The 27,395-nt window shown below is 33.4% G+C and overlaps 1 protein-coding gene across 1 annotated transcript in view; it reads left to right on the top strand.

Moving 5' to 3' along the window:
* Positions 1–27,395, top strand: part of Lrriq3 (leucine rich repeats and IQ motif containing 3) — an 86,285-nt gene that overhangs the window by 11,444 nt on the left and 47,446 nt on the right. Inside the window, exons 2-4 of the mRNA XM_042681381.1 lie at positions 2,421–2,669; positions 3,308–3,631; positions 10,057–10,190. Coding sequence (XP_042537315.1) covers positions 2,421–2,669; positions 3,308–3,631; positions 10,057–10,190 — 707 coding nt within the window. The remainder of the gene's footprint in view (positions 1–2,420; positions 2,670–3,307; positions 3,632–10,056; positions 10,191–27,395) is intronic.

Here is a 27,395-nt window from a genome sequence, read left to right on the forward strand (position 1 = left end):
TACCCACCTACTGGTATGGAAGAATACAAAATACTTCTAACATCAAAACTGCTGAGGATATGAGTAATAATTCTTTACAATTATTGCTAAAAATGCAAATGCATAGCCAGTTTAGGAGACAGTGGTAATTTCTCAGAAAATAAATCATATGATATCAAACAGTAGTAATTTCTTTGATATTTGCCCAAATTAATTTCAAACTAATCTCTACATAAAAAAATCTTTCCCCAAATGCTTACAGCAACTTTATTTATATTTTTCCAAATATCGAACCACCAAAGGTATCTTAGAAGGTAGATAGATTATAAAACCATGGTTCATCCCTAAAATGAAATATTATTCAATGCTTTAAAAATAAGCTCTTTAAGAAATAGCTAATAAGAAACCTTAAATAAATATTGTCTGAAAGACACCAATAAAAGTTATATATAGTTATATATAGTCCACATATTCTCGAAGAGGCAAAACTATGAAGAAAACAAAAAGATTAAAATTGTCAAGGTCTTTGGAAGAGAGAGGTAAAATGCGAATGTTTAGGAGATGATACAGTAATGATTCTGTATGACACAGTGATGTTATACATAGTTTATACATTTGTTGAAACCCATAGGAGACATAACACATAGTGTGAACCCTTTAGTTCACATTTGAGTTAATAAAGTATTAATATTGATTCTTCATTTGAAACAAATGTATCTCACAGATGGAAGATTAACAGTAGAAAATTAGAGGAGATGGGGTCATGAATGGAGTATATGGAAGTTGATCTCACTCAGTTTTTCTACTCAACATAACACAGCTCATCATCAACAGTTCTTAAAAAGACAGCATGACTGATTTTGTTGATGGCCGAAGGGGTTGAGTGCTCCACTCTGACATGTTCCATGTATACACTTTTACTAGCCCTTATCATAAGCCATCCTTGAATTAATCTACACTCAGGAAAAATGGAAAAATTGTTTCCAAAGGAAAGACTTCTTATGATATTTTTACTTAGGGAGTACAAATGGTGGGATGAATGTTGATATTGGTCTACGTGCCAGAACTTACAGAATTTAATGAGTTTTGTAAGGATTTTATCTATTTGTTCATGCCTGGCTCTTTGAATTAGGAATGGTTATGCACTTGTAATTTAAGTTGAGCTTTCTTAAGATTCCCATAATGCTTGTTAACTAGATCCTCAAATTTAGCTAAAAGATTCTAGTGCAGTAGATAACATATGAGACTCAGGATCCTGCCTTTTAATGATATAAGAACTTGAAGATTACAGTTTTAGAAACTTTGGCTAGGATATCAAATGTAGTCAGTGTCTTAATAGACTATAAGTTGATTTGAATTTTCACGTTCTCATTTGAATGATGGTGATTTATTTTACCAAAACATGATAGAAAATGAATCTTCTAATATAAGGTTACTTAATCTTGTGTGAAGTCTATATATATACATATATATATATATATATATATACTATATATATAGATGTCATATATGGTATATGTACAATATGGCATAACATGTACTCTATAATAAGGTATTGATATCAAAGTTTTAACTTAAAGTGCTCAAATTTCAAAGCTTTAGGGAGTGGAACTGTGGCTCAAGTGGTAGAGCATTAGCCTTGAAAAGCTGAGGGACAGTGTCAAAGTGGAGTTCAAGCCCCATGACCAACAACAACAACAAAAAAAGCTTTAAAAAATTCACTCATCAAATTTTCCCTTAGTTGAACATAAAAATACATAATATGATGGCACAAAATTATCCTTTATTTAAAAAATAAATATTAATGCTGGGTGTGGTGATGTGATACTAACCCAGGAGGATTTCAGATTATGGTAGAGAATGCACCTGGAAAATATAAGACTCTATTTGGAAAATACACTGAAACACACAAGTCTGGGAGCATGATTTAAGAGCTAGAGTGCTTGATGGTGAAACTGAGTTCAAACCTTGGTGCTACCAAACAAACTAAAAAGGAAACAAATATTATCATACCAATGGAAGGTCTGTATTGCACCTTATCTTCCTATGCCTGCATTTTTCAGCCTCTTCCAAGATTATCACTATACTGAATTATTAATTTATTTAGTGTAAATTTATTTGTTAATGTAGTTAACAGTATCCTTAAGCCAATATTAGTTTACTGACTACATTGAAATATAGTTTTGTTATCTAGAAGTTATGTTATGAGTCCCATGGATTTGCTTCCTTTATTGATTTGTACACTGATGAGGACAGGGATATATTTTTCAGTCAGGAATAGTTATATGAATGCTTAATATTTAGAGATATTGGGACAGAAGATTCCATAGGATTAGATATTCCCTTCTAGTTTTAACATTTCTGCCTATTGCTATTCTTATCAAATATTTTGTTTTGAGTTTTCTTTTTTGAAGAAAGTTAAAGCAATTTTCCTTTTTTAGATGTTTCATGGAACAATCTTAAAAGAGCTAACTAGTCATGAAGAATGGAGTCATTATAATGAAAATATAGTTGAAAATCAAAAAGATTTTGTTTTTGTAAAATTCAATGGCCTTCACTTAAAATCAGTGGAAAGTTTACAATCATGCATCTCTCTTAGAGTCTGCATTTTCTCAAACAATTTTATTACAGATATTTATCCACTGCAAAATTGTATAAAATTAATCAAACTTGATCTCCATGGAAATCAGGTAAGCAGTAATGATTTTTTTCATATAAATGAAATTTATATAGAATAAGTACTTACATTTTCTGTGTATAAAATTGTTTCCAAATTGTCTGTCACCTAAAATGTAAACTAAAATTAAATGGAAAAATATGTAACATGTATAAACACACTATGAAAATATAAACAAATAGATTAATGTAAAATATACAAATAATGTATGGTTTGTTATGTTTTGCATTTTATTTCTTAAGGTTGCACTCTAAGAATAGTTTGGACACTTTTTTATTTCCTTCCATACTGTGATTTGAATTGAGGCCTTTACATTAATTCCACTTAAACCACACACTACAGATGTTTAATTCTTTGTTTAAGAAAAAAATGTTTTGAAAAGGATAGAATTGGTCTATTATCAAAGATTTTTTCACTGAACAAAATATTACATTATGAATTTCATAATACTGTTAAGAACAGCTTATTCCCAGTGCCCACTGTATTTAGTTTTCCCAGTCATGCTTCAAATATTTCATTTGATTACTTAGGAAGTTGCCATTTGGGAGATAGTGGAGTTTAGATGTTTAGTTTTTCTTTTTTACTATTTTTCATGGAATTTGTATAAATATGATATTTAAGCTTAACAATCTATCTTTAACACCATTTCAGATAAAAACTCTGCCAGATACCAAATTTTGGAACGGATTAAAGAATCTCAAACTCCTTTATCTTCATGACAATGGGTTTGCAAAGTTAAAAAATGTGTGTGTGTTATCTGCCTGTCCAAACCTCATTGCCCTCACTATGTTTGATTGTCCAGTCAGCCTTAAACAAGGATACAGACATGTTCTTGTTAACAGTATATGGACTCTCAAGGCATTGGATCATCATGTGATTTCTGATGAAGAAATAATTCAGAACTGGCATCTTCCTGAAAGATTCAAAACCTTTAACCACCGACTTTTCTTTAATTTCTGCCCTGCATTGAAAAAGGTATTCTTCTGTTTAGGGTTTCACTTAAAATAAATTTATAAAGTTTTATCTTCTAAGTTCTAAACATAAATATGAGGACTGTTTAATAGTTGTGCATCATTTAGATAAAATATGTGAATGTATCAGTAATGTGTTTATATCTGAAAATTGATGAGTTTTATGCCTCAAGCATAATTTTTATTGAGCTGAAAACCAAGTTGTAAAGAATATTTTTGTTTTATTAATTGAAGTAGATCTTTATTCAGTTTTGGTATATAATGATTCCATTGAGAGGTATTTTATATTACTCAAATGTCATAAAATTCATATTATTAGATGAGTATAAAATACTAAATTCTTAAATAAGTATTATGTGGCATTGTCATAATCAAATCTTCATTGGCATAAAATGTTGGTAAAAGTTGAAACCTAGAGGTTACAGAATACTGGATAGATAAGCATAAGACAAGCATTCTTCATAACTTATGCATGTTAGTTAAAGAAATTTACTAAAAGTACAGAAGTGATTATTTCCTCAGCTATAGAGAAAAATTAATTTTTTTTAGAAAAAGTAAAATATATTCTAGGTGTTTTAAATATATTTTAATATGTGGATTCACATTTAACAATAGAATACATTTTGAGAGACATATTAGATAATTTTATTATTGTCAAAATATAACCTGGTCTTGTTACACAAACAAATTTAGCTTAGATGTCACTTGGTGATATAATCTAAGGAACCAATACTGTATGTTTGGTCTGTCATTAAGTAAAAAAATCATTATGTGGCACATGACTGTATATACACAGCAAATTAATTTGAATAAGCATCACAAGTGAAGGACACATACATATTGAATAATGGCTATGACTGGGAAATTTAAAATGATAAAATTGGAATATTTTTACATAACTGCTTATAAATCTGTAAAAGTATGTCACTGCTAATTATTTTGTAATATTAGTGTTAACATTTTTTGAGTTTTAATAATAATGGTTAGAAAATAAAAATTAGCCTTTTTTTTTTTATTGCCAGTCCTGGGGCTTGAACTCAGGGCACTGTCCCTAAGCTTCTTTTGCTCAAGGCTCAAGGCACTCTACAACTTGAGCCACTGTGCCATTTCTGGATTTTTCTGTTTATGTGGTTCTGAGTAATCGAACCCAGAGCTTCATGCATGCTAGGCAAGCACTCTGCCACCAAACCACATGCCCAGCCCCTCAAAGTAGCCATTTTTTAAGTGGAAATAATTTTCATCAATAGAACCCAGTAAAAGGTAAGTTTTTATTTATCTTTAGATAAATACTTTGTAAGCATTGTGTAAGAGCAAAAGTAATATAAGGCTTTTTGGATTATTAAGATTGCTTTACCTTACCCATAAAAATCATGTGCCTTATCCTCAATTCATGTCAAAATTTAATTCCAATGTGATATTGTTTGGAGATATTTTGGGACTTTGAAAGATGAATTGACCATCAAAGTGGGTTTACTGCTGTCACATAGGAAGCTTTAAAGAGATCTCTGTTTTGTTTTTGTTTTTATTTGTGGTGAAATTGAGCACATGGTTTGCACATGATAGTTTCTTCCTTCTATCAGGTGAAACCACAATGGGAAGACATCTTCCATAAACCTGAAGGCAGTTATTCAGAAGCTAGACTCTGAATTTTCTGGGATCTCCACCTGTATTTCATAGCCATTTCTGTTCTTAGTTATTCAGCTTATTACACTTTGCTATGGCAACTTGAGTGGAATAAGAAAATTGAATCAAAAGAAGAAACTAGAGAAGCATGACATGAAAGCATTTTTCCAGAATCAGTAAACCCAATAAAATGCCAAAACTGGAAGAAATTCTTCACATCCTCTTATTTATTGAGAACAATGATGGTCCAAGTGACAGATGGTACCAGTTGCTATAAATCACAGAATAAGTTTCATGGAAAGGCCAAAGGACAAGCAAAGTTACAATGAGTAGCAGAACCCATCTGGTATGTGCAGAGCCCCATCTGTGATAGGATGGTTGGAATCTCCAGGAAAGATCTTAGTTTCTGCCATATCAGTGGAATAGTTTTGACAAGTTAAATAAAAAAATTCAATGTGGGGGAAAGGGGAAGGATGGGAAGGGATGGGAAGGGGAAACAAAGGAGGAGGCTACAATGCTTGATAAGAAATGTAACCCCTCTGTTCAGTATTTTCACAATAAAAAAAGAATGCTGAACTTTCATAGAATGAATTTGTTAAGCTGAGAAGAAATATATGAAAATGTTGAGAAAAGAATAGTGAGAGTTTGGCTGGGAAGGTGGCTCAGTGGTAGAGAGCTTGCCTTGCATGCCTGAAGCCCTGGGTTCGATTCCTCAGCACCACATAAGCAAAAAGAAAAATGCCGGAAGTGGCGCTGTGGCTCAAGTGATAGAGCGCTAGCCTTGAGCTGAAGAGCTGAGGGGCAGCGCCCAGGCTCAGAGTTCAGGCCCCACGACTGGACCCCCCCCCCCCAAAAAAAAAAGAATAGTGAGAGTTCAAATCCAGGATAACATATAGAAATAGAAATAACAATAGAGAATTTAATGCAAATAGAGAAAAAGCAATGATTAAAGAAACAGTGGGGAAAGTATCTTGAATCTGAGTACAGACAAAATCCATGAGAGAACTGCATATATATTTTCTTTAAAAACCTTTGCTATCCAGCTCCCTAGTTATGGTAGAAAAGGAATGAAAAGAACAGAGTATTCTAAGTATTTATACTTTAACATATTTTATTAAGAAATCTTTACTAAAATAGATGTGTTCCTATGATTAGTGAATAAATGAGATAGAATGGAAAACACTTGCAAGACTTAAAGGTATTGATAGAGATTGGCACAGTCAAGTGACAAAAAGTGGTTTAATGTTTTCAGAGTTTACAGATTTAGTTTGACATGTCAAATAATATTGAAAATATAGCTGGATCAAAATGCTACCTAAGAACCTAGGAGACAGGATTTACCTTGCAATATCTTTTTTTTTTTTTTTTTTTGCATTTTTTTTTTTTTTTTTACCTTGCAATATCTTGAGGAAATATATAAAGCCTTTACAGACTTGATTTTTTTCTAGACAAATCATCCTTTATTTGTAATTTGGGGGAGGATGGTAATTGAATTGATAAAAGAAAAAACTAAACCCAAGTATTTCCTGATTCATGAATCATAGTAGTTCCATACCACAAAGCAGCTAGTATTGACATGGAAGCAAGAGAAAGAACTTTTATAATGTGGCTGCAGAAGTGATATACACAAAATATTTTGGATTAAGTACTATGGCTCGTGCCTGGAATCTCAGCTACTTGGGAGGTAGAGGTGTCATACCAACTAGGAGGGAAGAATAAGAGGATCACATGCCAGGAAACATAATAAAGTTGTGTTAGAAAAAATAATTGAAAAGGAGTTGGGAGCTGATGCCAGTGGCTCACATCTATGATCATCGCTACTTAGGAGGAAGAGATCTGAGATTGTGATTTATAGCCAACCCAGATGGGAAAACCTATGAGACTTATCTCAATTAACTACCCCAAAAGTGGGAAGTGGAACTATGGTTCACAGGGTAGAGTGCTAGCCTTGAGCACAAAAGTTCAGAGACATTGCCTAGGCCCTCAGTTCAAGAGCAGGGACTTGGCTCAAGTGCTTGAGTTCCTGCCCTCCAAACCTCAGCTTTTGCTATTTAAACCCCAGTAGTATCAAAACAAGAAAAGCAAGAAAAGACATTTGATTGATTAAAGTTAAAAGTTCCTTCTTTGAGGTTGGTTGGTGAGTTTTGATTGGTATAGTTTCTATTTATTATTTGCATTGTCCTTTGGTTTGTTTACTTGGTGATTTATTATTATTATTACTGTTTTTTTATTGTGAAAATACCGTACAGAAGGGTTACAATTACATGAGCAAGGTAATGAGTACATTTCTTATCAAGCATTGTTGCCTCCTCCTTTGTTTCCCCTTCCTATCCCTTCCCATTTCCTGCCTCCCCAAAGTTGTAAAGTTCGTTTTTCGACATAAAGTGTTGTACATCTCATTGTTGCAATGGGTCCACCTGTATCCCTATTTAAATGATTTGTTTTTTCCCTTCCACTCCTCAAATTATACCAACATATTTGATGTGGGTACATGGTGATTTAATGTGCTTCACCCAACCTAGACTAATAAGCTTGTCAATTCGAATTTTAACAATATGGTGGGGTTTTTGAGAGGAGTTTATCCCAGAAATTTAGGCCTTAATTTATAATGGCCAATTTAATACATTGGTACAGGGAATATAGAATATAAGAGGCAGATTGACATTTGCTAGGCTGGATTTATTTTGTGGAAATGAGTGGGGAAGAAAGAAAAATGTGGGTTTACTTAGTTGAGAAGTCAAGAATATTTTTAATGACTACAGGCCATAAAATATGTATTTGATGAAATAGCTATTTGTTTTTGATATGTAAGAAATAAAACAGGAGATTGACTTATAAGGCTGTTACTTAAGAAGGATTTCCTGACAAGTAATACATCTGTATAATCAGTGTATGTTATTAGGCAGTACCATGGAAGTAATAACATGAAGCAAGGAAGGTAATCCTCAGAGATTACTGTTAGGTTTTTAAAAAGAAGTAGCCGAGTAAGAACTGCACCATGCATGTGGTATTCAGGTAAGGGGTAGGTTTATTCAGTAGACCTGCTGGGACCAGGCAAGGTTGGCACTCCACGTGGCTGGGAAAGGCCTGGGAAAGAGAGAGCTGGGAAAGAGAGAAAAGAGCTAGAAAAGAGCAGAGAGAGAGCATCTGGGCCTGGGCTAGGCCTTATCTAGGGTATGGGCGGAGAAAGGTGTGGCCACATCAAATTCAGATGTGACCTCAGTGGATGCAGATGTGACCTCTTCCAGTGTCCCAGTTGCCTAGGTAACGCAGGTACTTGGCAGAGGAGCGTGGAGTCTGCTAGTCATCCAGGAGCGGACCTTACAATTACCAAATAGGAATAATAATATTTTTGAAAAACACCTCAGGGGCCCAAATGCTTGACTATTTTATAAAAGAGGAGTTAGTAATATAGGCTGAGAAATATAAAAAATAAAAATAGAAAAATTGGGAACATAATGTTATAACAGCTCAATAAAATTAAATTACAAAAGCTGTGTCAGGTACACACCTATAGCACTTAGGAGGTCCAGGTAGGTAGGAAGATCCTAAGTTTAAAGTAGCCCCAGATGAATTTATTTGAAATGTGTTTTGCGAATAAAGGAATGGGTCTGTTTCCAATAGAGCAAAGGAGACACCTGTAATAGGGAGGGAGAATGCTATGCCCATAGAATCTGAGAAGGATTTTGCTTTTATATGGAGGAGTAGCCAAGATGATAAAGATTTTTGTATGAGGAAGTGAGATAAAAGGCAGTGGCATGATTTGATAGTAGATCTGAGAGGTTTTTTGTTTTATTTTGTGTTGTTTTTTGACAGTACTGGAATTTGAATTCAGGGCTTCATGCCAGCCAATCAATGCTAATTAAGAACTTCTACTTGTACCACTCTTCCAACAGACCTTATTCCCAAGCAGGGTTTTCAAAAGTCTGTATCTTGCCCTAAGTTTAAAGCCTAGAGGAGGCTGGCACCGGTGGCTCACGCCTGTAATCCTAGCTACTCAGGAGGCTGAGATCTGAGGATCGCAGTTCAAAGCCAGCCTGGGCAGGAAATTTCGTGAGACTTTTATCTCCAATAAACCACTAGAAAACTGGAAGTGGTGCTGTGGCTCAAGTGGTAGAGCGCTCGCCTTGAGCTGAAGAGCTGAGGGACAGTGCCCAAGCCCAGAGTTCAAGCCCCACAACTGACAAAAAGACAAAAAAAAAAAAAAAAAGCCTAGAGGAGGGAAAGAATCTTAGCAAAGTTTTGTTCTGCAAGTATTTTATTTCAATAGAGTGTGTGTGTGTGTGTGTGTGTGTGTGTGTGTGTGTGTGTGCACATGTGTGTGTATGTGAAACAAAGAACAGTTCATATAATCATTAATAGTGAATAATCAGAAATTGGAAAGTTTGTATCACCTCTTATCATAAACAAGAGGATCCAAGAACAGATATGAATTAATCATAGCCCAATTTCTTTATGCTGATGAAGACTACTTTTAGAATTTTGTTGAATAGTAATTAATACCACTACTTTTCCTAGATCAGGATAATTATGGTGAAAAATTTGTATTTATGCTATCAGATTGACAGAAGAAGGTTGAATAGAGAGTTGCTAAAATCTTCTATTTTGTGAAGAGAATTTAACTTAATTAATGCTACTAGTTCTTGATATTTACTCTGATGTTAGAATGCATTATTTTACTATTATATTAATAAGAAACCTTCAAATGTTTTGTTAGTTTACTTAAATCATTAGATTACCAAGTTTAAAATGTCTTCTAGAATACTTTAATGTGGCATAAAATTATTGAATAATATTTTTATACAGGGATCAAGCTATGAAGATGAAATTAATAACATTAAGTTTATTATTTCAAGAATCAATACAATTCTGGCTCATAATTCACCAGTTTTGATTGTTCAAAGATGGATCCGTGGTTTCTTAGTTAGAAAAGAATTGAGGTATGTGTTACTTTCTTTACTATTTGAATATTGAAATGTGATAAAAATTACAATCAGTATAAAAAGTCAATTCTCTCATAATTTGTATTTAATTCTATACTGAAAATTATATTTTATAGACTACTTGACCTAGTTTTAAAGAATACTACAGAATCTATAATATTCTGTTGCAAGATTTAGTATAATCAAAATTTACTAATATAATTTTCTTTTTTTTGGGTCCGGTCGTGGGGCCTGAACTCTGAGCCTGGGCGCTGTCCCTCAGCTCTTCAGCTCAAGGCTAGTGCTCTACCACTTGAGCCACAGCGCCACTTCCAGCTTTTTTCTTTTTGCTTATGTGGTGCTGAGGAATCGAACCCAGGGCCTCAGGCATGCAAGGCAAGCACTCTACCACTGAGCCACCTTCCCAGCCCCACTAATAAAATTTTTGTACTGATAAACAATAATTTTTGATTGAATGTTTCATACTTTTTTTATTACACTTTAAATGTAAATCAATACTGCATATTAAATTATCTGACATGATGGTCCTGGGCCTTGAATTCAGGGCCTGGACTCTGACCCTGAGCTGCTCTGTGCTCAAGGCTAGCACTTTGCCACTTGAGCCACAGGGCCATTTCTGTTTTTTTCTGTGTAGTTTATTGGAGATAAGCCTGGACTGGGCTTTGAACCACGATCCTCAGATCTCAGCTTCCAGAGTGGCTCGGATTAGAGTTGTTGGTACCAGAGCCGGGCCTAGCTTATTCTTTCCTAAATGACTTAAAATATTAATTTTTTCCATGCTATCAATATTTCTGAATTTGTTTAATTATAGAAATATAAATCATAAAAAGATATGTGAGGGTTTTATATTTTGCTTGTATCTGAAGATAATTTTGCCATATAATTTTGCTGAGCCATTTGCTACCACATTTATATTAACCTTTAGTTTTCTTTTCTTCTTGTTCCTTGTATTCTTTTATAGAAGCAAATAAGGAAAGGAAGGAAAAAACTTTCTTTTAAATAAAGGAAAATCTGTGTTGCTAGAATCTCTCAACATTCTATTGTAGGATATAAGGTTGGATATTCCGGTATAAGTGATTTTTATGCAAGTCATCATGTCTAACTTCAAACTTATGAAAAACAAGTGATTATTTTTATGAAATGTCTTCTCAGTTATTTAATGAGAACTTTTAGGATACAGAAATGAAACTCTGATATATAGGTAGAGTTAAAATAGATATGCAGGAGGACAGTAGCCATTTGCTGAAAATGGAAAATTAGAAAATTTCACCAAAGTGAAATTCAACATTCTTCAGTAAGGCAGAGAAAAAGCCCTCCTTTATTAGTCTGTATGTATTAAAACATGAGTGATAATAATCCTGACAAAGAAAGACCAACTGGAGAACAAGAAACAAAGCTGATTATGATATAGTCTTTGCAACTTCTGAGAGAATGGTTTTATAAATTTAAGCAAAACAAGGTCCAAGTCTGAAGAAAAGTGAGCTCGCAAATGGGAACATGTTACAGCATTTAGAATTTAGTTGGCAGAGGCTTATTTATTTAAACATTTATTTCAGATTCATATTAAACTTAAATTTAGTATATATTTAGAGCAAATAAACTTCTAGTAAAGAGGATTGTCAATCATCTGTGTCTCTTAAGATTGAATTTTCTCTCTTGGACTCAAAGCTCCTTCTGATATTCATGTAATGTAAGATAAAAACTTGCTCTTGAACCCAGTGCCGGTGGCTCAGACCTAGCGCTACTCAGGAGGCTGAGATATGAGGATCGCAGTTCAAAGCCAGCAGGAAAGTCTGTGAAACTCCAATAAACCACCAAAAAGCCAAAAGTGGTGCTGTAGATAAAGTGGTAGAGTGCTTGCCTTGAGCTGAAGAGCTGAGGGACAGTGCTCAGGCCCAGAGTTTAAGCCCTACGACCGACAAAAAAACAAAAAAACAAAAAAAAAACACTTGCTCTTGAGATCAGTTGCTGCAAACTCAGCATGTAGGAATGGAATTTGAGAAATAAAAAATAATTTGAAAAAAATAGTTAAAGACAGAATGATTAGAATATGTTCTGTTCTTTTAACTGTTTTACTAAGCATATTACTTATCTGCTTTGAATCTGAATTTATCTGTAAAATTCCAAAAATCAGAACCCAACAGCACTGTTTATTTTTCTGCTTGATTATAAGAAATGTGATCATGAATATAATGTACATATTTCTTAGCAAAAGTACACATTTTAGTTATATGCTGTTTTAAAAATGTTATTGTTATTGTTGTTGTTTTATTTAGTTCTAACTTCACTACTTGACCCAGAGAAACTTTCTTTGGCTTTCTGACTTCCTTCTTATCATGTTTGCACAATGTGCATGGAACAATTTTTCAAAAATAGAAATATATTTTATTCACTAGCTTAAAATACTCTAGTGGCTACCAATTTACATAGGAAAATGTCTGCATAATATATGTGTTGTCACATTCTTCATGCTGCATTGCAATGTCTATATAATTAGCTCTATCACCAGATGTAGTGTAAGTTACATGAGGTAGAAAGATTATATCTCTTTTTGTTCCATGCTGGATCTCTTGTATGTATCAGTGCTTGTAATATGTTGAGTACTGATAATGTTTACTGACTTAATGGCTCCATTAAGAAATAATGAAACTGTGGAAGTGGGAATTACAAATGTGTTTCTATATTTATCTATGAGAAAATGAAATAGAAAAATAGAAAACAAAAATATCTGCTTTGAGAGGCACCTATAATTGCTTACAGTGTAGGGATTTCAAGTGATCAGTTTGCTAAGGTCTGTTTCCAGCCATGGAGATGTTTTCTCACATTCTATAGTTTTTATCCTGCCTGAATCTTTTCCCATAAAATGACTGAAATGTCATAAATTACCTTGAAATATTATATATGAACCACATTTTGAATTACATTTAATGGTACTATCATGTGTAGTGGAAATATAAATAGTGAGATGTAAAGACTTTCCTCAGCATGAAGTACTGTAGTCAGATTGGCAGGTAGGTTAAACTTATATGGAAGATTATTGGTTGGGTTGATATAAAAGAAATTGTAAAATAAAATGGGAAACAAATATTTATTGAATATATAGTTTATGTGAACAGCCATATTAATCCACTTTATATCACTTAATCCATAAGATTTTGACTTTGTCTTGTATTTTCTGTTTTATAGTAAAACATTAAAAATGTTAACTTGGTAGGAAGGTTAGGATATATATTGAATGTCAGACAGCCACTCTGGTGGTCAGTTATGAGGGGATCAAGTTGTACATGTTAAATGAAAGACAAATCCAAATTCTTGTATGCCTTCTAGCTATCTTTGTACAGTCCTGTAATTTAATGGTAATTAAATTACCATTAAATTTTTGAAAATTACTAGTAATTTTCAAAAAAGCTAATGTTTTTAATATGAAATAATATTTGGAAAATAAAATCTGGGAAGTAGATATGCTTGTTGTTATGGGGCTATCATGACTCATAGGCTCTTTCAAGAACAAAATATAAAATGAATTAATTTTCCATCATGATTTCATACTGATATTTCATACTGACACAGAGCATTCTTTACTGCTTTCATTCAATGTTATACTTCCCTTCTACCAGCACAATTATACTTCCCAAAATTATCAATTATTTGACAATTAATTTAATCCTACATATAATGTGTATGTGTACATACACATATATATGCACCAGTATATAAATAATTATATGTAGTGTATATATAATATACACTAGTGTATATATCTCTATTACTACATAGAATATATAGAATATATATGCATATACATATATACCCACATCTATAGTGTATGTATATAGTGTATATATGTATGGATATATGGATATATGTATGTATATACATATAAACTATAGTATGAATAATAGCACATATACTAATATGTATATAATATACTATATGCATATTATATACTAGTACAAGCTAGCTGCTTATTTATTAATTTACTTATTGAATCAGTGTCTTACTATGTAGTCCAGGCTAGATTTAATTTCATGATTCTCCTACTTCAGCCTTCTAGGTGCCAAGGTTTGTAAGCTTGAATAATCATACCAGTGTTCCTATCATGTTCATTTGTTATCATATTCCTAGTTTAATCTTTCTTTCTTTTTTTCCGATCATGGGTCCTGAACTCAGGGCCAGACTCTGTCCCTGAGCTGCTCTGTGCTCAAGGCTAGCACTTTGCCACTTGAGCCACAGGGCCATTTCTGTTTTTTTTTTTTTTTCTGAGTAGTTTATTGACAATAAGCCTGGGCTGGCTTTGAACCATGATCCTCAGATCTCAGCCTCCTGAGTGGCGAGGGTTATAGTTGTGAGCACCAGAGGCTGGCCTACCTTAATCTTTACTAAATGACTTTTAAAATATTGATTCTTTTCCCATGCTATCAATATTTCTGAATTTTAATTATAGATTATATCTTGTAAATTTTACGTACTTCGTTTTGAAAGAGTGGGTTATAGGTTTTGGTCTTATGGGTCAGTTTTACATTCTGGCATGCACTTACTGAGTGATATTATTATTCTTCCTTTTCTCTTTTTTTCATTCTTCTGTGTGGGATTTGTCAGGGGGACATTTACACTGTCCATTTGATAAAAAATTAAGCTTTCTGAACCTTTTGTTAAACTTAAATACTAAAAGTTCGTTCTTTTATTGTTTTCGTGTAATGTTCAAAGAGATAATAAGTCTACACTTTGAGACCTCTAGCGTTTAGCCCATCTTCCATTCTGTGTTATGGACCACTCTTTTATCTTATTTTCTCTGTGTTCTCAATTTATATTCTGCTCCCAGAAGGTTCACTTTATTTTTGGATTTACCTTAGAACTGAGCTGTAGCTGGTTAATTCTGGATCTTCGTACTCTATAAAAACTCAGGACATTTATCTACGTATATTTGCACATTTTTGAAATATACCAAAATTCTTCAGGATTTGATTTCTATTCTTGACTTGGCTCTCTGATCTTTTCAGAGAGTATATAATTTTGTTTCACTTTTTCTTTTCTGTTTACTTCTCCAGATGCCTCAATATATCCATTATCTCCTGAAATAATTACCCAGTACCACCAAGCTTTACAATTGTCAGTGAATGTTCCACATCCATTCACATTTTGGATTTCCAAATTTAAGTATCTTATTATGAGAATAATGTATGGAATCATATAATTATCAAAGGAGTTCTTTTAGGATAATTCAAGTAGTTGACTTCAACTAGTTAAGTATGTCTGGTATGTAAAAATAGACAAAAGAATCAAGAAGTTTCAGAAAGGCAAATTTCAACCTGTTTCCCTCCCCTCCTATTCTAACCAAATGATTGTCTGAATTATGCAGTTGTAAATGTCTTTTGACAGAGTCTATAAAAGTAAAAGCTATTGAAATGTGAGCTTTTTAATAAACTAGAATTTAGAGGAGGTGCACATTTTATCACTATAATTTATCACTATAATTTAATATGCTTAGACTCTATTTCCAAGTACTTATGATGCAATAGGTTTATACACAGGTCAGAATATAATAGGAAAATAACATATGCTAGTATTCAGGATTAAAAAACAGAAAAAGAAGACTATAATCATAATTATAAGATTAATTTCTAAATACTTTAGACAATTTTTTAATAATTATTTTTAAAAGAAGAAGCAGTATATTTGTATACTCTTCATTTGATCAGTTCTATGTAAGAGACATTCCTTACATGTGTCTTAAACCAGGGAGATTTTTTTCTTTCTTTCTTTTTGGTCATTGGGCCTTGGCGCTGTCCCTGAGCTCTTCAGCTCCACTTGAGCCATAGCGCCACTTCTGGCTTTTTCTGCTTATGTGGTGCTGAGCAATGGAACCCAGGACCTCATGCATTCAAGACAAGCACTCTACCACTGAGCCACCTTCCCAGCCCACTAAGGAGATTTTTTAAAAAATTATTTCATGTAACAGTAAATTCTGTAATCCAATAGTGTAGGTTTGTAACTCTGCATTTATTCAAAGATTCGAGCTTCCTTTAAGAGTTTACCTTTTCTTTCTCTATGTATTCTATTCTCAAGATCATTTGTGATCCAAAATGACTGAAAAGTTCCAATCATTGTCTTTGATTGCTGACTCAGGCAGTACTGAGTGTCAAATAGAACAAACTTCTCCACTAAAACATGAGCCTTATTAGGAATTTGCAGTGGTCTTTTCCTGTATTTCTTTGCCAGAATTCAGTTGACCAGAGAGACTCTTTAATCAGGGCGTTTTCCCACCTAAGTGATATTTTGTTTCTGTAACTGAAGCCAAAGGGAGAGATTGGGATAAAAAAAGTATAGGAGTTGCTTCCATAAACTCATATTTGTTGTCTAGCAGATCTAAATCAATAAAAGAGAAAGCTGGCATAGCAAAGATGTTCAGTCGCAAGTAGGACAGAAAAAAATATACTCAAGAATAGTTGTTAAGCCAGGTGCCAGTGGCTCATACCTGTAATCCTAGCTGAGATCTGAGGATCACGGTTTAAAACTAGCCTGGGTAGGAAAGTTCGTGAGACTCTTATCTCCAACAAACTACTCAAAAAACCAGAAGTGATGCTATGGCTCAAGTGGTAGAGCGCTAACCTTGACCTGAAGAGCTGAGGGCAGCACCGAGGCCCAGAGTTCAAGCTCCAGGACCAGCACAAAAAGGAGGAGGAGGAGGAGGAGGAGGAAAAGAAGGAGGAGGAGGAGGAGGAAGAGGAAGAGGGAGAGGGGGAGGAGGAAGAAGAAGAAAGAAGAAGGAAAAAGAAAGAAGAAGAAGAAGAAGAAGAAGAAGAGGAGGAGGAGGAGGAGAAGGAGGGGAGGGGGAGGATGATGGGGAGAGGGAGGAGGAAGAGGGGGAGGAGGAAGTGGAGGAGGGGGAGGGGGAGGAGGAAGAAGAAAGAAGAAGGAAAAAGGAAGAAGAAGAAGAAGACGAAGAAGAAGAAAGAAGAGGAGGAAGAGGAGGAAGAGGAGGAAGAGGAGGAGGAGGAGAAGGAGGAGGGGGGCAAAAAAAGAAAAAAAAAGAATAGTAGTTAAGAAAAAGCTAATAAAAAGGATGATATTCAAACGTTGATGAAATACAATACACATATAAAGCTGAGATGATGAACCTAAAAATTAATAAATCCAGAAATGGAATCATTTTAAAGCAAAAGTTAGAAAATCTGTGAGACTGACAAACAAATGATAAAAAGGGGAGAATAGCACCAAAAAAGTACAGGTCTATACATACTAAAGCTAACACAATGAGCATCATTATAATAGATACACTATGTTTTATGTGAAATGGAAAAACTTCTGAAGATACAAAATAGCAAAGTCGGCAAAAGAAGAAATAAAAATGTCAACTAATCCTCATTTGTCAAAGAAATTGAGTTCATTATAGAAATTACATTCACAAAGGGACATCAGGCCTAGATGATTAATTATTCTTTATAATTAAGGAAGATTAACACATAGTTATAAAGTTTGTTTCAGTGTAAAAAGGAAAATAACTTCCTTATTTTAGAGATTAACAAATCTGTGAAGTTAAAACTGGACAAGGATTTTAAAATTGTTGATTAGTATTTTGAATATAGATGTAAATATCTGAAATAAAATATTGTGTATGGTGTTACTTTTACACTTGTATTTGATATACTTTGATCATATTATTCTCTCCTATGCTCTGCCCACCTCTTTTCTCTTCCCACTTCCTTCTATTTTCTCATCCTCACAGTCCTCTTTTTACAAGCATATCATCCTGTTATTATTATTGTTGTAATTGTTAATTTCTAGATTTTACATATTAGTAAAACATAGATTTTCTAGCTGAGATAGGTTTATTTTGCTCAAAATGATGATCTTCAGTTCCAAATAGTTGTTTGAAAAATGACATAATTTCATCCTTTATGGCTGAGTGATCCACAGTGTATGTGAATTTCATTATCTAAGATTTCCTAGATATTATCCTCAGAATGGATTTGTCCTTTATCATTTATAATAACTTCCAATCATTGAGTTAATGATATTTCCAAAATAATTTAATATATATTTTTTCATTTGTGTTATATTTGGAAATTACTCCTTTGAAATGGTAGATTATGCCAGTGATCCTTGTTAATGTTTAATGATCAATATATCGAGAGTGATAAAACATAGCTCAGAATTTTTTTCAATGATTGTAGTACTCATTGAGGAGAGTGATCAAATCTTCCCAGAAGTGTTCTATAAAATTTTTAATCCCTTCCCTTTCCATGTTATAAATAATTTTTAAGATAATTTTTGGGGGTTGTGGCTCTGGCTGTATTGCTTTGATTTGAAAGTTCATTCCTAAAGCATGATCTTGCTTCCCAAATAATTTATTCAGGATGTCTTTCAATTAATTTCATCTTTATCATTAGGTGTTGTGATGGTATATTACCTAGATACTATAAAAACTCCAATTATGCCACAAGGAGGTTAGTTAATAGAAGAGAAAACCTTCGAAGAATAAAGTAGTGCTTAGATTATGTAGTTCTAGTTAAGGCATGCAGAAGAAAACAAGAGGGGGGGTAGCTATAAGAACAGTTGGAGTAAAAGGACCACACTAAAATAAGAGTTGTACAGTGTTCCTGTGACCTGTCTCACTGTTGGACTTGGCCTTTCCACTAATCATTGTCTTACAAAGTCTGTAGTCAAGGGTGAATATTCACTAACTGCAATGTGAGTCACTAAGTAGACATTAGAGGAATACCTACCTCCACTATTCCAAGTGATGGAACTAATAAGGGTAAGGCCTAGGTTGTTGGGGTTATTCTGGCAAAGGGATCATGGGACTTCACTTCCTTCTTCCTGCTCTTGTTTCCTGGCCATGGATGAGTGATTTTACTCCCTCATACATTTATTTTCACCTTGATATAGTGACTCATCACAGGCTCAAAGCAATGAGATATATCACTCATGGACTGCAACCTGCAAAGTGATCAGCCAAAATAAATCTTGTTTGTTCATCAGTTAATTACCTCAGGCCTTTTGTTCAGTGACAGAAAGCTTACACAAATCCCTTCCATTCACCTGAACATTCGCCATTATGAAGAATTAGGTCAATCAGAGATTGAAAATGATGGTTCTGAGGCAGCCTGAGCAAACTTATCTCAGAAAGTAGGAGGCCTATGTTAGACTACCCATACTAGACTTCCTTTTCACAAAGATTAACTTCAATTTCAGTTTAATCTAAGTGAACATGAGACAGAAGAGATATTTTTATCCTCTTTGTTGTTGTGCATTACCTAACATTCTTTCGAATGACTTCTGTGCTCATTTTGCAGCAAAAAAAGGAAGAGGTGGGAGGCAAGAAATATTATTTTAGAGATATGGAACTGACTAGGCCTGGAGAGTTACCTGGATCTTTAAAAAATTCTGTCTCTCTCTTACTCTTTCTCTTTCTCTCTCTCTCTTTCTCTTTCTTGCTCACTCTCAAAAGTTGAAGAGTCTAATAACAAAAAGTTACTGATTAATAAAATAATTTTACTAGAACTATATTCATTGAGTTATTAAGTAGATTTCAAATTACCCTTTAGGCACTTAATTCAGTGATAATTACTAAACTTAACACAACATTTTAAGTACATTTTTGTAAAACATTGAAAAGCCCTCCTGAAATAATGAGCATTTTGACATAAAATTATTATTCTCTATGATTATAGCATCCCATGCTGTTAACGAATTATCTAAATGTGATTCATATTCAGTGACGTTAGAATCTTTGATAGTTGCTCAAAGACAATGAATATATAAAATAAAGTTTCTTTTCCTATATATATATGTATATGTTTATATATCTAGAATATTTTCATCTAAACAATGAGAAGCATAGAGAGTTGTAGAGAGTGAATGTACAAAATTAAACTTAAGTTCTAATTTTTCTTAGTTGTAGGCATTTCTTAATAAAGTCTGACTCTTTATTTTTGTTGTTGAAATTTATGTGAATACGTGTGGATATAATCAACTATCCTTAAGTACTGTGAATTTTTATATTAACCAGAGATGGCAGTGGATTTGAATAAGCAGACATGTATTCAAGCACTGGCTTGATATTTAGGCCTGAAATGTTAGATAATATACCACAGTTGATTAATCATATTATCAATCAATCCATTTCTGGTATTACAGAGCCTGAGAGATTACAGATATAGCACTTAGATCCACCACTGTGGGTCACAGCTATATATATATATGTATGTATGTATGTATATATATATATATATATATATATATATACCTATCTATGTATATATATACAGACATATATATGTATATACATACGTATATATGTATATACATACATATATACGTACACATATACATATATATGTATATACATACATATATACGTATGTATATACACATATATATATATCTATACACACGCACATATATATATATTCTGCAACTTGCTAGATTTGGAGAATATACTCCATATAATTTTTTAAAAACATTTTTTGGGTCCGGTCTTGGAGCCTGAACTCTGGGCCTGGGAGCTGTCCCTCAGCTCTTCAGCTCAAGGCTAGCGCTCTGCCACTTGAGCCACAGAGCCACTTCCGGCTTTTTTCTTTTTGCTTATGTGGTGCTGAGGAATCGAACCCAGGGCCTCATGCATGCAAGGCAAGCGCTCTACCACTGAGCCACCTTCCCAGCCCCATATAATTTTTTTTTCAGTCGGTTGTAGGGCTTGAACTCTGCTTGGGCACTGTCCCTGCGCTCTTCAGCTCAAGGCAAGTGCTCTACTGCTTGAGCCACAGTGGCACTTCAGTTTTCTAGTGGTTTATTGGAGCTAAGAGTCTCACAGACTTTCCTGCCCGGGCTGGATTTGAACTGTGATTCTCAGATCTCAGGCTCCTGAGTAGTTAGGATTACAGGTATGAGCCACTAGCACCCGGCTCTCCATATAATTTTTATGGCAGTAAATGCACCCTACCTACTTGTCTCAGCTATGATGATATAAAGGATATACAACTATTAACTTCATTCTAAAAGTATTTATGAGATATCTATAGAGTAACACTTTCTAGGACCTGAGCCTATACCAGTGCACAAGCCACTCCTTCACTGCCCTTAAGGAGGTTACTATTAATGGAGTTATTATTTTTACATGGTTAATGCCCTAAATGGAGCATGCACACTAACTTTACATATTATAAAACAATTTATTCCTAGTAGATTATTCATACCTAAGTATTTTTCCTATGTTTAAAAATTTAAATGTTGTATTAAATTTATTGGCTGAAATTTTACAACATCTCTATGAGATAGTTATAACTAATTTACAAACAGAAAATACAAGCATTTATTTTAAAATTGGATTATAGAAAGAAGAGAAATCAGAATAGTGCTATGAACATTTCCTAGACAGGAAATATTAAATTCTTGTTTTTGTTTACTAATGGTGTGTTAAATCACTCATCAGTGGTTCAAGCCTCAGTGGCTTGAACTGAGGGCCTTGCCCGCTGCTCTGGTGCTCTACCACTTGAGTCACAATACCAGTTCTGTCTTTTTATCTGGTTAATTAGAGATAATGGTTTGGAGGATTTGTCTGCATAAGTTGTCTTTAAACTATGATCTTCAGATCTTAGTTTCCTGAGATGCAAGGATTACATATCTGAGACACCAGCACTTGTCCACTTTCACAAAATAATAATAATAATAACAACAACAACAACAACCCATAGATCCTGGCTACTATCACAAAATTACTAAAGACAATACTGTTCTTACTATCCCACATACAACTTTGAAGATTATTTTACTTGGTATTACATGGTTTGGATGTATCGATGTCTTCCAAATAGTATTGCTAGGAACTTTACCCACAATGCAGCAGTTTTGCACACTCTAAGGAGAGTAGTTTGAATCATAATGTCTCCACTTTATGGATTGTTTCTAGCAGAAAAAAAAACTGAGTTTGCAAGTTACTCTCTTGCTTTCTTTGGTGTTACATCTTTGACCATATAATGATGCTGCAGGAAGGCCCTCAGCAGATAAACCCACACAGACTTGGATTTCCCATCCTCCAGATGGCTAAGAAATGCATCTATGTTCTTAATAAATTAACCACTCAGTGTTGTTCTATTGTAGCATCATAAAAGGAACTGAGATAGACATCTACAGTTCTTATTTCAACTCCAGAAACCAACTCTAAATTACTTAGAAAACAATGTAATTTCTTGGTTTGTTTAGAAAATTGAGGGAATTTATTCACAAAAAACTCAGAAATCAGCATTCATGATAACTGGATTTGGAGAATTAGCTACAATGGGAGGTAAAACAAAGCCAAAACTGTGCCAAGGAAATATTGTGTTCGTGTTTATTACTAATATCCTTTTGTTATCCTTGTGCTTTTAGATTATTTTCTAAAACTTATAAAGCCAGAGAGGATGTACTTAATTGACAAAAGCTAGGTTATATGGTAATGCCTTAGATTTTTTAAGAAAATGAGATAGAAGAATTTCTGTTCCCTTAAGTAAGACATGCAACGGAGACATTATATTAATATAAGTAGCCAAATTGAAATGATTTTTAGATGCTGTGGTGCTATGCAGCTATACTAACTGTAATTAAATTAATTTCCTTGTCAATAACTTATATTATCAGAATAGACAAGAATGATAGTAGGATCTCTAAGATATTTCTCTTAGTAAGAATTTTTTTATTGTAGGTTAATTTAAAATTAAGTTTGTATAATGTTATAGTTTTTATCTGGAATCTCCCCCAAAGACTTGAGTGTTGGAAGCCCGGTTTCAGTTGGTGGTGTTACGGAGAGGTGTTGGATACACTAGGAGGTTAGCCTACTAGGATGAAGTCTATAAGTAGGGGTGGGTCTTTGAAGAGGACATGGAGCTACTTGCCTCTTCCCCTTGCTCTTTGCTTACTGACCAGCATAAATTTAGCAGCCCCCCCCCCACTGCTTATACTCCAGACACCAGTGTTCCATGTCTCCTTAGGCCCAACGCAATGACGTCAATTGATCGTGAACTGAAATCTCTGAAATTTTGTGACAAAATAAATCTTTTATCCTTTGTGAATTTTATCAAGTATTTTTTAAAAAATAGATTAATTTTAAATGATAAGTTTCTAAATTATTATTTTATTGCTACTATAAAAGTGATATACAGGGGATTACATGAGTCAGGTAATGAGTGCATTTCCTTTTGCACATTATCTTCCCTTCCCTTACTCTCTCTCAATCCCTTTGATCTGTCTCCACCTACAAGCTGTGAATTGTATAGTTCACTTTCATCAGTGTCTAGTGAGCTCAACTACTGCATTTTCACCTCTTTTCCATAGAGTTCAGTACCATCCCTCCCAAAGATATACACATGAATCAAATTTTTTTTCTATCTCTATTTCTTCTTTTCTCTATCTGATTCTTTCTGCCTCTGATTCTGTCTCTCTGTATCTCTCTTTCGGGCTCTAATTTTGTCTCTCTCTGATTTGTTCTCTGATTCTCTTTCCCTCTCTCTCTCTGCTTTTGTCCAGCCATCTCTTCTTATCTTTCTTACTCTCAATTATTTGTATTTCATTCTTATCCAAATATCTGTAAGGAAAAATTCAGAAAATTGTGTGTATGCATTCATATAAGTATTTATCAGTGAAAAGTGAAAGAGAAATGGCCCTGTCGATAAAGTCTGATCAATCCTGGGCATGAGAAAGTAGGATTTCTACAGTTTTAAAGAGTGGTAAAAATAAATCATATGGAAAATAGGTATATCACAAAGTCTAAAATATTTACTGTTTTCCTTTCTGCAGAAGCAGTGTGTTGATACTTGAAGTAGATGTAAAATTAAGATAAGGAGAAAAATTTTAACTTAATTGAATTTATTATGTAATAGATAATAATTCATGCTGATTTTTGTTATACATAATTAAAGGTCCTTGGGTTGAATTTGAGTATTGCTTAATGCTATGTTCAAGAAAGCTAAAATTTGATATAAAAAGATAACATAAAATCCTACTTAGTTAAAAAAAAAACTAATTCAAAGATTTTTAAAGAGGTATCATTAATGTTGGAGGTTAGAAAACCAAGTTACAAAGGAATAAAATGAACAAATCTCCATGTTTATATAAAAGACAAATGTTTATATATAAAGAAAGGAAAAGACAAAAGTGAATTAATGTGTAGTGTTTATTAACATATAAGAAAAGAGTATTAAAGGTGGGAAATTAGTGTGCATACTTGTTTTAAAAATAATAAACATATACATATGTATGTGCCCATTGATTTCAAATATATGCAAATAATTTCCCATTTTTACTACTAGTTTTCTTATACATTGGTCAACACTACACATACATTCACTTCTGTCTTTTCCCTTGTTTATATACAAATGTTCCTATATTTAGTACTATTAAATATTTTACATGATAATTTTAATAACACAATTTTTGAATCATACAGACTATGTAAGCTCTCCTTTTATTGGATATTATATTGTTTCTATTTTCTCTAAATTAAAAAGTATATATGGAAAGTCCTTAAAATATGCATATTATGTTTATCTATTATTATGCCTTTAGAAAGTGTTTATAGAATTTAATTGCCAAGCCAATAGATGCACAGAATTATGTTTTGATAGTTGTTTTACTATACTAGTAGTTGTAATTTACACTATTTATTATTATCATAAACACATTATTTTTTTCTATTTTTGTTTTCCTGCTAGTAATAATACTACTGTTAGCACATTTAATATAATAAGACCTTATGAAAAATTGTTTACAATTTATTCATACTCTCTAGATTAGACATATTTTCTTCTCATTGAATGTACTTGGGATTGAACCCATGGTTGTGGCATGTGCTAGACAAATGCTAAACTTGAACCATATACCTACCCTTTTATTTGTATTTTATTTTTAAGATAGACTCTCTTTAGTTTTACTGAGGCTGGCTTTGAACTTTCAGTCTTCCTGCCTTTGTCTTCTTTTTTTTTAAATAAGTTTTTTACTATGAAAATAATGTATAGAGGGGTTACAGTCACATGAGCAAGATAATGAGTACATTTTTTATCAAGCATTGTTGCCTCCTCCGTTTATCCCCTACCATCCTATCCCTCACATCTCTACAACTACACTCCCCCCTCTTATCTCCCCCCTGAATTGTAAAGTTTGCTTTTCAACATAGTGTCTTGTACATTTCATTGTTGCAATGGATCAACCTGTATATCACCCTGTACCAGAATCAACTCCAAATGGATCAAACACCTCAGAGTCAAATCAGATACCCTGAAAGCATTACAGGACAGAATAGGAGAAACTGTAGGTTTCCTTGGAACAAGCTGAAATTTTCTTAATAGTAACAAAACAAATCAAAGAAAGGTTGGACAAATGAGATTGCATGAAGTTGCAGAGCTTCTGCATGGCAAAGGACATAGCTAACAAGATTAATAGAAAGCCCACAAATTGGGAGATCTTCACTAGCCACACAACGGACAAGGCTCTCATATCTAAAATATACTTGGAACTCAAAAAATTAAATCCCCCAGCAACAAATCCTCAAAGAAACAACTGCCCAATAAATAATTGGGCTAAAGACTTAAAGAGAAACTTCTCTGAAGAGGAAATAAGAATGGCCCAATAGACACATGAAGAAATGCTCAACCTCTGTAGCCAGAAAAGAAGTGCAAATCAAAATATTGAGATGCCACCTTACCCAGTTAGAATGGCTATAATCAAGAACTCTAATAACAACAGATGCTGGAGAGGATGTGGGCAGAAAGGAACCTTACTGCATTGTTGGTGGGAGTGTAAACTTGTTCGACTACTTTGGAAAGTAGTATAGAGGTTCTTCAAAAGACTCTACATAGAGCTCCCCTATGACCCAGCAATCACACTTTTGGGTATTTAACCGAATGATCACAAACAAGACCATACTAAAGCTACATGCCTTTGTCTTATGATTAGCAAGAATTATATGTATGTCCCACAATGCCTAGATTTATACCCTCATTATTAATTAATGTCATAGACTAAGTCACATTTATTAGTGTATTTGAAGACAGCATGTAAATGCTATGTTGAAAACTAATATTTGCAATTGTATTAATACATACACATTTTTTTTTTTTTGGTCAGTCGTGGGGCTTGAACTCTGGGCCTGGGCGCTATCCCTCAGCTCTTCAGCTCAAGGCAAGCACTCTACCACTTGAGCCACAGCGCCACTTCCGGTTTTCTGGTGGCTTATTGGAGATAGGAGTCTCATGTTCTTTCCTGCCCTGGCTGGCTTTGAACCGTGATCCTCAGATCTCAGCCTCCTGAGTAGCTAGGATTATAGGCGTGAGCCACCAGCGTCTGGCTTCATACACATATTTTATATCAGTATTTTTACTTGCAATTACTATCAATGTTCAATGTTACCTGGAAAATTAAAACATTTTACATTGTTTTGGGTTAAAATTATACTTAAAAGTATTTCAGATTAAATGTCCTAAAGATGATTTTTACTGATTGTAATGATTATTTTTTCAATATTTTGATGTCTTTCTTTGTTTTACAGTGGAACAGAACTGAAAGATTCCACTAGATTATAACTAGTCACTTTCTGTTAGAAACAAATAAAACTAAACATTAAATACAGAGCAGGATAGCTGTGCTCTCTAAAATTAATGACATTTGAATTATGGATCCTTTTGCTTTCTATACTTATGTATTTTAATAATTTATTAATGATAAATTACCAAAAACATTAATACTTACATAATGGCTTCAGCATTTTCATTAATATCTAAATTTAAAGCTCTTTGCAGATAATATCTGGTAGTTATTCTGAAAGCATGCTGAATGCATTTCTTTCTTATTAAATAAATACTGTGAATGTGAATGTTAAATGTTGATGTTCAGTCACAATTTTTTTGTAGAACTTAAAAAATTAACTATAAACTATAAAGCCCAAATTTTAATGTATAATACTTTTTATTACTTATAGTACTGGTGTGTTCAATTTTAAGCATAATGATTTATCTAAAAATGTACTGTGTTTCTAACTCACATAGAGAAAAATTTGGTTGTTTTTATCCCCCTAAAATACCTGAAGTTACTTCCTGGCTCTTTTTAAAAAATTTATTTATTTATTATTGTGAAAACACTGTACAGAGGGGTTACAATTACATGAGAAAGATAATTAGTACATTTTTTAATCAAGCATTGTAGCCTCCTCCTTTGTTTCCCCTTCCCATCCCA

Source organism: Dipodomys spectabilis, unplaced genomic scaffold (assembly GCF_019054845.1).
Source record: "Dipodomys spectabilis isolate Male_0828 unplaced genomic scaffold, ASM1905484v1 ptg000002l, whole genome shotgun sequence".
Taxonomy (NCBI): Eukaryota; Metazoa; Chordata; class Mammalia; order Rodentia; family Heteromyidae; genus Dipodomys; species Dipodomys spectabilis.